General features: G+C 45.4%; 1 protein-coding gene and 1 long non-coding RNA gene across 3 annotated transcripts; one reads left to right on the plus strand and one right to left on the minus strand.

Moving 5' to 3' along the window:
• The first annotated feature begins 1,554 nt into the window (after nucleotides 1-1,554).
• On the plus strand, nucleotides 1,555-4,913 carry LOC120839475. Its single transcript, XR_005715334.1, has 2 exons — nucleotides 1,555-1,932; nucleotides 4,253-4,913. It is a non-coding gene; the product is annotated as an uncharacterized LOC120839475 (long non-coding RNA).
• Nucleotides 2,661-10,623, minus strand: LOC8030003. 2 transcript variants are annotated; one of them, XM_040209737.1, is made up of 11 exons: nucleotides 10,244-10,623; nucleotides 9,215-9,503; nucleotides 8,319-8,487; nucleotides 7,782-8,145; nucleotides 7,484-7,648; nucleotides 6,716-6,902; nucleotides 5,638-5,880; nucleotides 5,369-5,540; nucleotides 4,917-5,065; nucleotides 4,190-4,346; nucleotides 2,661-4,107 (listed from the first exon to the last, which is right to left on the minus strand). In XM_040209737.1, the coding sequence occupies exons 1-11, from the start codon at nucleotides 10,571-10,573 to the stop codon at nucleotides 4,065-4,067; spliced, it is 2,268 nt and encodes a 755-aa protein (XP_040065671.1). In that variant the 5' UTR covers nucleotides 10,574-10,623; the 3' UTR covers nucleotides 2,661-4,064. The 2 variants fall into 2 exon arrangements, with proteins under 2 accessions (XP_040065671.1, XP_040065676.1); XM_040209742.1 differs by having other exon boundaries at nucleotides 4,190-4,357.
• Nucleotides 10,624-11,374: the final 751 nt, after the last annotated feature.

Here is an 11,374-nt window from a genome sequence, read left to right on the forward strand (position 1 = left end):
TTACTTGCGACGACACCTCGCGATAGGCTTAGCGAGCAGACAGCAGAGTGCGTCGTCTGCTCACTGGGCCTATTGGGAGATCGTTTGACAAGTTGTAGTAGATCGTTCTTTCTCCTCCGCTATATTATCCGTAAAAAAAAAAAAAAAAAAAAAAACGCCACAGCTGCGAATGCGCGCAGCCAGCCTTGTCTGCATAGTTCAAGGTTTTGTGGTGGATTACAGAGTGCTGTGCGGGTGTTTAGCGGGCTGCGGAAACGGTCTGCTAAAGCTCCCTATTAACGTCGCTGACTCGGTCCTCTCCAAACGCGACCAACGTTGACGTTGTTAAGATTGTTGCTATAATTTTTTACAGGAACAGAACTACGCCTTGTAATTTTACACCGTAAAGCTGACGTGCTCAGTGCCCTTTCGGCGAAAGTTCGTGCTTTATATATGAAGGCGCTGATTTTTTTTATTTTTTTTTTTAGTTTTGCAGCGGAAAGTTCGCTTGTGCAACACCACCTAGGTAAGCAGAAGGCCTCCTTACGGTTATCACAGTCACATCGATTGAGGCCCGAGATGGGGCACGCGTGCTGCGTTAGTGTTTGGCCGGGGCTCGTGTTGAATCAACGCGTCGAAGGTTGGAATCGGGCCTAATAGCCGAGTTAACGTCATCCAACTGTGATAACGTTTCATAAATGAAGAGTAGGCGATGCGGAGGCTTTGATTATTCCAGGTGGTGTTGGCTTGTGCCACTTCATACATAAAGGCCAATGGGGAGCATTGCCTCCCGGCAGTCTCGCCCGCCCCTTCGCCTGAAATATTGCAATTTTCTTCAACTCACCTGTTAGTTGCTTTATGATTGTCGCAAATGACGTGACCTAAACGCACCCGTGATTCCATTAGATGCTCAAATTAGTGAGTCGTAGCCTCCTTTAGCATCCATAAACAAGCATTACTGAACCACCGATTAGTTTTGCTTGAAAAGCAACCAGAGGCTGAGGTGAACACGAAATTCTCAATCAGTAAAGGCTTGAAATTATGAAGCTGGAAAAAATCGCAAATTACACAGGGCGGCGTTCGCCCAGCATGAGACATCATAACAATGTCTGTTGAAGTTGCGCGCAGTGTGAAAATTGGTAAGATACTCACACAACGGACGATTTGAGGACGATTCTTCCCGAGGATTTTCGAGGAACAAGATGCCGTCGATGAAGATTTGTTGTGTTTTTTACACAGATTCGCTTCGTGGAATTAATATTTTAACGTAACACTAAATCGCAAAAAAAAAAAACTTTATTAGGTTGCAAGGAATGATTATCAGTGCAAGGAACGATCGCTGGCTGGTGTAATTCTTCCCCTTTTACATTTACGATTTAAGTGATTTCAAAATCACTTGAATCACTTAAAATTTAAATATGATTTAAAAAGAAAGATAAATAAGAAAAATAATCTCTACCACAGATTCGTGCACACTAAAGATGTTAACATCTTGGTTGCATTTAAAGGGAAGCTGAAACACTTCTTTAAAAAAAAGAGATAGAGGTTGATATTAGCGTAGTTTTATCCCCCGATTCCGAATATCACAACGATTTGGCTCAAAAGTGTCCCTAAACGTAATAAAAACCGAAAAAACAAGCGCGAATTGCCCCCGCGCCTTGTAATTGGCGGAATCGGTCGTGACGTCACACTAGGAGCTCTCCGCGTGCTCTCCGCAGTCATCTCGTATCGCTGGGCGGCTGGGCGCACGCGAACTCGGCTCAAATGTCTGGTTCAGGCCTTCCTGTCTGCCAGAATGACAAGTTCCGAGGATCAGTAGACACGAAGGACTCCTTTTGTAGCCCCATACGCGTTCGAGCCCTTTACTAAGCAGGAGTCCGAGGGAGCAGCAAGAGGATCCCAGTCCCTGGCAAACGGCGTTGCGTCCTCCGCCCGCGTCGGCAACACGGACTGGTACGTACCCCCGTGTTTTTATGTTGCGTTAGAACTCGCGAGAGCGAGACTTGAGAATGCGAGGCTCCGATGAATGAAATGGCAGCAGTCGCGATTTCATTCAGCGAAACGGGCACTCGCGCGGCGGCACTACGTGCGCCGCTTTTTGCTCGCCGGTGTTGGGCGAGCCTGAATGTCTGACAATATTATGCTCTTTGTACTTGGGAGAAATATTTGCCATATAACCGCCGCATACATTCACACTTACGGGTCGCGAAAAATTTATCAGAGGAATAAATCCGCGCACGATTCGCGGCCTATTTATTCGTGTGACCCTTTCACCTAGTCTGAGCTCCGACGCTGCTTCGTGCAAGCCGCCGTTCTTCAACGACTGTACAGGGTGGCTATGTTGGGCTTTCCCTTGGTTGACTCGAGCCGCCGGGGATAATGGCTGTAGTCAATCAGCAGCGCCGGCTTCACTCACGTCACACCGCTAGCTTTGGACATCAAGGTAAAAGAAAGCCCCACATAGCCACCCTGCTTCACGCGTGTCGATTTGTTATATATCTAATATTCGCCACATGCGGGTGCCAGTTTAATGCTCAGTATAACAGATTTGATTCTTTAAAAAACTGTTCTTGAAGGCATAAACAAATAATTCCAGCACTTATTTTATCTGAATGTCCCAACATTTGATGGGGAAAAGTGTGTGCAGAAAAAAAAATGCCCTCAGCAGTTCACAAAACGAATGTTGCACACCTTTCTTTATTGAACAGGTGTTCTTGTGGAGAACGCATAAGCATAGATACCGATGAAGAATGTATGTGCCAGCCGGAGGTAGCACAAATCACGAACAAACAAAAGCAAAAACGATACATGAAGAAACCAAAATTTAGGCATGCATGCCTAAACAAGGCACTCCTGGAGATTGCTCTAGCTAGCAGAAAGCATGACGGATTCAGACCCTGGTATCCAAAAGACAGGTAAGCAATCAGACCAATGTGCAGAGCAGACACACTTCTTATGACAGGCAGGCTTCTATCGCAATACTGTATTTTTACAAATTGCCAACTTCGGCGTTGAAAGTGTGTTCCTCAATATGATGCGTCTGATCACAATGCGAAAAAGCATGTTTTATAATAAACAGTGTACAACAATGAAATTTACTCAATCTACCATTTGTGCATCCTTTCAGGTAGACGAGATATACTGCATACCGGCAGTTTGTGCTGCTGACGTGGAACCGTCTCAAGAAGGGAATTAGAATTCTGCCGAGCTGCGGTGTTTACAGGATTCGCACCAAGTTCCCGTCCGAGGATGGAGCCCATGTTGGATTTTGGCATATGTACTAAGAGAATCAAGGCATGCACACATGTTCATAATTCACTTTGGTGTTTAGATAAAAAAAAAGGCTTTTGGTTACCAAAAATTCCACATGTGCACAGTCAGTGCGAGGAGGCGAGGACGCATGCTCTGAATGAGGCATACTGGTATGCCGTAATGAATCTACACAAGCTCACAGTGGAAGGGTTTGCAGCATTTTGTGCACAGATGGCAAAATGCTAGTGCCCAGATAGAAAGTCTCTACCCCGGTTTATTTGCTGAGAAGGAAGCATGGCATAAGCAGCAACGGCGGTGTGACCTTCGGGGGCAGGGGGTAACATGGGGAGTGCCCCAGGGATTGACGTGCCTTGTTACGGAGAGCAAAGGGTCACCCCGACGTTTCCTTTCCCGTTTCTGGCCTAGCACAGGGAACACTACGACGACTCTGGTCTGGCACCTCTGTCGCGTCGGAGTAGAGGACGGGTGCAAATTTTTGGGGGCTTTGGGTATGCAGTCCGTTGAAGTGGTAATTGAAGGTCTTTTCTGCAAGTGGTCCAGTCCCGGTCACAATTGAACTGATTGGTTGTGTGGTCTGTGAGCGAGGGAAAAGGTTGGATTTCGAAGAAGGGAACGGGGGAGATCTCAGGAGACTTGAGCCAAGGAAGGATGGTCTCACAAGTAGAGAGTTGTAACTTGGACGGGTGTAAAAAAAATGTGCATAGCCCAAGACAAGCAGCAAGTCGACCGGTCACTCAGCGACGTTCGTGCCACCACGCTCCAGGTCATCGGAGCAGAACCTGCCTCCCACACCACCGGGAGGAGCAACAACCTTACTCCAAGGAAGGTGCTAAGCAGCTCAACTGCAAAAGGGGCCTGCAATGGGAATACAGAAATTAGGATGGATAACTCAACCAAAATTTGCTAATTGTAGAACCTCGCCACAAATCATACGGGCCTTATTTGTTGAACCTTGTCTTGTGCCTTTGGATCAGTTCTGCCTTGGAAACTTTCTTTGCAGAGCTGCAGAGCGGCGGCGGAACCACGGAGGGTGTGATGAGACTGACGCCACGAGTCTTCCTCTGGGCCCCTTCTCGCAGCACGTCCAGAAGCCTCTTCACGTAGTCTGACAAAATGGAAAAAAAAAAAAAAAAACACATTGGGTTTTGAAAATTTGCGTGTTTTTGTTCCCTTGAAAAGTGTCAAATTGTCGCAATGAATGTTCTCATATGAACCGTCGTCACACGAGCATTGATGACCATGACAAATTTTGATGTATGGCCAGACTATTCTGTACAAGTACCGTATTTACTCAAGTAATAGCCGCACTGTTTATGAAGAAAACCTGAGGCTTCGCTTTTCCACGGAGCACGCGAATCGCCAGTCACAGCAATCGACAGCACGATTCCAGCGGTTTACCAGGATAGAGATAACATCTTCGCGCAAAGATACAATCTGTGTGGAGAATCATGTCCTCGAACTAGTTATTCGCTATGTAATTTATGCGCAACGCAATGATTGGGTGTATAAGTGTTTTGTGGGAAAGCAGACAGAAGGGCCTTGTTCATAAATAGTGTGGCTATTACTCGAGTAAATACGGTGGTCACTTTCATTTTCCACTTCTAACATGCAAATTTGAAGGATGCAGGTAAGCTAAATAAACAAGAATGATATTCAATGCACACCATGAGTTGGCTCCTTCCTTTCTTGCACTGCCACTCCTTCTCCTCCATTGGCCTTCGGGTACTTGACCCTGAAACGCTCCTCGCCCTCCTCCGTGAATGCATAAGGCCTGTTGCCGTTCTCGTTGTAATGGAGAATCGCAAGCTTGGTTCTGGAATTGCGAAACGATTTTCACACAATTAGTATGAAAGTGCTCTTGCATTAGCACCCTGCTTGTTGCCAAATGAGTAGGATGCAGATGAGATCTGTAAAAACATTTTGCAGATAGCTGCAGGTTCCCTGTGCTGAGTATGCTTCCATGCAACCGAGATTGTGCTGATTTTAGCCACATAAAAAAAACAAGGTATAACTTTTATTGAATATTTGCATTTCTTCCAATTGCCTTATGTAAGAATTAAACAACTATTAGCAGCTATTAACATACCAAAAAAAGATTTCGTGCATTGCTAGTTACCTCGCTTTCATCCCCTTGTACGAGTAGTGACAGGACTTCGGACAGAAGTGGATGATCAGGCTGTGAAACGCCTCCACAGTGTAGGTCTGGAAGCGTGTTGAGAGCTTTGGAAGGTCAGCAAGCAGGCACTTCTTCGTCACAATGTTTTCCAGTTTTTCGAAAGCTGCCGAGTCTAAGGGAGAATGCCACAGTCGGGGAAAATGCATGTAGCTTGTATGATATGCTAAATGAGTCGTAAAGATAAACAAATGTCAAAGCTCCATACATACCATCAGAGAGCCAATCCCTGGGCTCAAGCTCGCCGTGGGCACATGAGGCAAACCGGGGATCACGGTGAGAGTGAACGTCTCGCACATGGTTCAGCACGGAGAGCCACTTGGGAACAATCAGATCCGAACTCCCTTCGCTGGAAGCTGCCACCCAGTAAAGGTGGTTTTGTATTGGCCTGCTCCAGAGCGCAAGCTCAGCACAGATGGGGATCTTAACGGCCGCATGCAGCTGCTTCTTGATACCTGGAGAGAATGAATAAAATAAAAAAAAGAAAGGCAATAAGGAGTCTGTGTCCTAGAAGCTTCTTATTAAACGGATGATGGGGCACTTCTGCATTTGAGTAAAAACACTTGAATTGCGTTCATTTGGCCTTTAGAATAATAGATATCACAATTATGTTTCAATATGACGTGCCACAGAGCCATAAGAGCAATTTCCAAATAGAACTGAAGCACCGCCTCCTTAGCCTTGGGCAGCCAAAAGATCCGTCAATGACGTCACGTACAGCGACTGTCTTTCACGTTTTCTCGCGTTTAACAATACTCGCGCAGTAAATGGTTTGGGTGTTCAGGTTCACGGCGTAAAAATACACTAGGATTCAGTTCTCACTCATTTTTTTCAAAAACCTCCGTAGCTTCCCTTTAAGTTGGATGAAACAAGAAAACTGTTTTCTCTTCTGGCAGACATCAAATTGCTCTGCAATTTAACCAGACTTCCAGAGGGGCAGTGGACCACATGACATAACCACTAAGTGCTGCATGAACATCAACTCCAATCCTAAAAATAGAATTACAATAAACTTTGCATTTTGATGTTTGCCCCAGAGAATTTTATGTATGCTCTTATATCTTGTTCATGCCAACTCAGCCCCACTGGCCACATGTAGTCCCCGATAGGTTTCTACAGCTTTTTACTTCTTCCATGCTTAGGTTGGATTTAGTTTGAAATTACCTCAATTAGAATGCACACTGCAATAATTTTAATCAAACTTTCTGATGTGTCCTTAGCTCCTACATTCTTACATGAGGAGGATATCCTAGGGTGGTAAGACAAAATGTTAGCAGAGAAAAACAGTACCTTTTGCAACATGCCAGACGTCAAACTCGTGGCGGACATTCGGCTTTTCCTTCTTCATGAAAGCTTTGCCCTGAACGTGACGGTCCGTGACTAAAAGATCAACAACCAGGCCCTGGGATTCCAGAAAGCTGAAGCTCCTCTTTAGGCCTGCCAGCTCCATACGACCGCTCCCACCAACTTCATTAGACTGCACATTAAAAGCACCACAAAAAAAGAAAAAAAAAATGTCACATGCAACATGGATCATGGTTCAGAAGTGTTAGAACCTCGGATGCTTTTTGCACATATTTGTTAATTACGCTTTCTGATGAAGACATTCAGAAGGAGAACTAAAATTATGACTCGTCTTTTCATTTTATTTTAGCGTAAAAAAGCATGTAGCTGTGGCATAGTTGCATAACTGCAATAATAAAAAGCAATGCTGCAGCCAGGTGTCTATATTTGTCAATGTTTGTCGGCGTTTGTGGAAGTGGTGGCCGTCACAGTGGGACAGGATCAGCGACACGGAACTTTGTGATGTCGCCGAGTTAAAATCGGTGTTTGTTGCTTTAGTGGGACAACGTTATTACAAGATTTTGCTTGCTTTGGCTGCCAACATGCATAGCAACCTACACTAAAAACGCCTGGCTCATTAGACTTGACGAGACAAACCCTCTGAACAATACGTTCCTTTTGTATTGTCATTTCAAATACAAATAACCAAATGAGGTAAAATTTTCTTATTATTGCAATGAATGTTGAAAGGTGTAGAGAATGTGACATTCATACCTGCACAAGCTCGAAGTGAACAATCTTGTTTGTGTCCAGGTCGAGCACAGAGTAAGTGCCATATTTGGCACTAAATCCTGGCGAGTCTGCCCGACCATCTCCGGCCAGCTTTAGGGGACGGTTCTTTGCCTGGTCCAACAGTGCTGCTTGTTCTTGGCTCCAGACCTGCAAAATAAATAGCATAGTTTATGTGTGTTTTTCAGCATTTGTTGAATTTAAAACTTGAAACTCAGCAGTAACTGGGGTGTTAGTGTTTTTTGCTAACAACATTACAGAGCAGAATTATGTCAATTCTCACTGTGTCAATAGCTGGCTGGAGGTGATCTCGCTGCAAGTTGAAGAATGTCTTCTCGCAGACCACTTGCACGCCAATACTTGACAGTGTTCTGAGAGAGGCTGTGGGGTTACATCCTGCAAACAGGATCCCTGCACACAGCAGCAAGTTGAGGAGAGGCTGCTGGTTGACCACATCCTGGTTGACCCAGTAGCTGTGGTGGTCGGCCGGGCACTTGGAAATGACTTCAACCACAGTTCCCTCACACTCGATGGAGACTTGACAGCTGGCATAGCACTTCGGGCACACCTTGAACAGCTGCCGAAATTGAACCTCTGCTACCAAGAACACCCGATTGTTATCGGGAGCAGTGTGTGGCTCTGCAAAGCTGCATCAAGAAGGAATGAAAGCATATGAACCAAGGGACCCCAAACTCATCTTAGGAAGTGGGCCCAAACAGAAAGTTAAGTCCTTCAAGGAAAAATGTGTTTAAAGTAGCAAGGGGGAAGTCTTAATTTGGGTTACCACTATATGGTTTCCATTTGTGTTCACTATGCATACCTTTCTCCATACTCCTCTGAGGGGATGTAGTCCTTGTCATCCTTCACTCCAGGATCTTCCCTGTCTGGTTCGCCCAACTCGTCACAGCTCTCCCCTGGATCAGCTTCTTTCGGTTTCCATTGGCTTGTCTGGCAAGCTGCATTGGTGCGTGGGAAGAATGTCTGCACCCCTGGAAAGTAAACAAGTAGAACATGTAGATTATGTACAAAAGATGTAGTTAAAAAATCCGGTGCATGGGAAGAATGTCTGCACCCCTGGAAAGTAAACAAGTAGAACATATAGATTATGCACAAAAGATGTAGTTAAAAAATCTAAGTTCTTACAAATGAAGAAATGCATCTACTCTGGCTGATTAACTTTTGGTTTAAGATATGTCATGAACTGAAACCGTTATCTCATGCCACCCAAAAATCCAGCTTTCTGCAGAGAATAAATGTACAGTATAATTTATGCCGCGGCAGAACTTGCAAATATTGTGTTTTTTTATGGTTAAATTAATACTCAACGATACCACATTGTTCCGCTTGACGTGACAGCTTTTAGGAGTCTTCTGATGTATGGTCAGGCATAGTCGTTCGCTTCTGGAAGCACACAATCACTTCCCCTCTTACAATTTTGGCTTCAGAACACAAAGAAAGCAGAAAGAACACATGACAAAGCTGGTATGTACCCTGTTTTGTTACCGTTCTGCCGCCTTTGCGTTCTGCAATCGCCAAAATGTCAAACAAAATTAACCGCATCTTCTATTCGTGGGTAAACCTTCTGGCACGACGAATCAGATTACTATAACAACAAATTGAGAAGATAGTTGGAGCACTGAATATTTACAGAATGGTCTATACACATAATCTGTACATATTTTGCTGAAATGCACGTTCACTGCATCACTCTCATACCAATGGATCGTGCAGGAGCCCTTGCTTGAGTGTGTGCAGACTTTGTCCCTGGCCTCACCAACACCTGCACACTTTTATCCCGCTTAGAGGGCTTCGAGGTGTCGCTGTTCACACAGGGAACACTGAAGTCCAGGGGAGCACTCGCATCTGGACAATCGCCCTCCGCTGCCCCCACAGGCACTGGCTCGGTGCAGATTATGGCCTCAGTCAACGGCTCTGCCGGTATTTGTAGAGCAACAGAGCAGCTTGTGGAGGGTCCAGCCGGTGACGAGAGAAGCTCTGAAACAATCTGAAAAACAAATGTGAATCTGATCAGGGGCAGTTTGGCAACATATATGTCGAAGTACAGAGAGTCTGAGACTGGGAATAACTCAACATGAAAGCAAGGTAAAATAATTAGAGACCTCAAACAATATGTTTCATTTAAATTTTTTCTATCTGATCAATAATAATACTTTGCCACAAAAAGTTACTCTAAGACAACCGACGAACCCGCTGCCCTCAACATACCGAAAATCAAGGTATGCAGATGCTCTAAAGCTTATAATTGAAGAGAAGATTGGACAGACAATTGCCTCAGAAATCTAGCAAAGGTTTGCTGCATTGTTTGTGGTGTAGTTTTTACTCGCTTCAGCATTTCTCGTTCACAGCATTGAACAAATGTCGTGCGAATTGCTGTTTTAGAACTCTCATCTCTCTATCTGTTATTTCGAGACTGTGTTAAAAGAGCCGATCGACGGCGCGCTTACCGAGCATTCAAGTGCCATCCGACAAAAATATCCGTCTCATACAGTGCACTTCGCGCTCGGGGCGTTTCCCACGCTCAAACTTTACTCTGAAGCCAGTCTGCCGAGACGCGGGCATGACGTCTCAACAGCTGCCGGTGCTGCCGGTGTTTGAATGTGCGCTTGGGACTGTTATGCAACGGCAACGCGAGCGAAGTTGCGAGTCTGGCCAGCGAGCACCGTTCGAGAGCAAGCATAACCCGCAAACATTACGGTTCTAGAAGTCTGATCCAATGCGGCTTACCTCCATCCGCCTTCTCTTCGCAAATGCACCCGGTGTGCGCTGAGGTTGTCTCCTCTTGTGTGAGAAAATGGTTGGCACAGCGTCTTGTTTGAGTCGTGGCTTGTAGTCCATGCCCATATTCTTCATAAGCCATACTTTGTCCTCGTATGCATCGGCCGTAAAATGCGCCGAACAGAGCACGCTCCACTTGCTGGGCTTGAAATTGTCTCTCTGTATGGCGGAGACCCATAACTTCGCAATCCGGGGGTCGGAAGGAAAAGCGTGAACGTGAAACGGGATGTCTCTCCGGGAAGAGTTGAAACAACCTACGGCCGCACACACGGCTGGCATTGCCGCACGCCTGTCACGGCGAAGAGGACGGAAAAACAGCAAAAACTAAAGGCGACGACGTGGAACACCAAATATAATCAAAACAGTCAACAAAGGGCGGAGAAATCTTGCGAAACGACGAGACGCCGAGCACCCTTGCCGAAATCACGCGTAGACGACGCCAAAAGAGAGCGGAGGCATGTACGTATGGATGGACAAATTGATACAACTGCACCCTTAATATCGGGCGGCGACTTGCGCCATCTACCCAAAGCTTTTAATTCAAATTAAGTCATTTCAAATTAAGTCAGGTGCGTGCGCGACATTATTCGTTATCAATGGAGAAGGGCAAGCCGGTGCAGCCGTTGCGGGACGGGAGCTCCTAGTGTGACGTCACTTCCTCCTCTCTCAACAGCATCCCCTCTCGCTCTACGCCGAGAGGGTGGGGCTTCCCCGCTATTTTTAAAGCCCTTTTACGACTCCTCCGCGCATCATATTCAAAAATCGTTTCGATATTCGTGGTCCCGAGAATCATGGGCAAACGATTCAGGTGTTTTTTCTTCAATACAGAACCGCTTCAGTTTCCCTTTAAGAAACTTGGAAATCAATTAACAAAAGCTTTAAGGCAGGCTAAACGCGTGTATTTCAATAATTCATTTAAATGTGACAAAACATCCGAGGTAGTATGGAAAAAAGTAAATGTGTTAATAAAACAAGGGTGGCATGCGGATAAAGTAACGGAAATAAAAATCGAAGGCATCGCTGTAAAAGGGGTTCCTTTGGCCAAAAAGTTTAGTAATCATTTTGCTACATTTTTCCGAA

The sequence above is a fragment of the Ixodes scapularis genome, unplaced genomic scaffold (assembly GCF_016920785.2).
Source record: "Ixodes scapularis isolate PalLabHiFi unplaced genomic scaffold, ASM1692078v2 ptg000187l_1___fragment_1__unscaffolded, whole genome shotgun sequence".
Classification (NCBI taxonomy): domain Eukaryota; kingdom Metazoa; phylum Arthropoda; class Arachnida; order Ixodida; family Ixodidae; genus Ixodes; species Ixodes scapularis.

What these genes read in the sequence shown, in the direction of transcription:
- LOC8030003 (XM_040209737.1), bottom strand. Translation starts at nt 10,573, where the DNA reads ATGCCAGCCGTGTGTGCGGCCGTAGGTTGTTTCAACTCTTCCCGGAGA. An exon ending in CGTCTGGCATGTTGCAAAAG is followed by an intron (nt 5,881 to 6,715) that starts GTACTGTTTTTC and finishes CATTCTCTCCAG; the next exon opens with GTATCAAGAAGCAGCTGCAT. An exon ending in GACAAGGTTCAACAAATAAG is followed by an intron (nt 4,108 to 4,189) that starts GCCCGTATGATT and finishes TTCCCATTGCAG; the next exon opens with GCCCCTTTTGCAGTTGAGCT.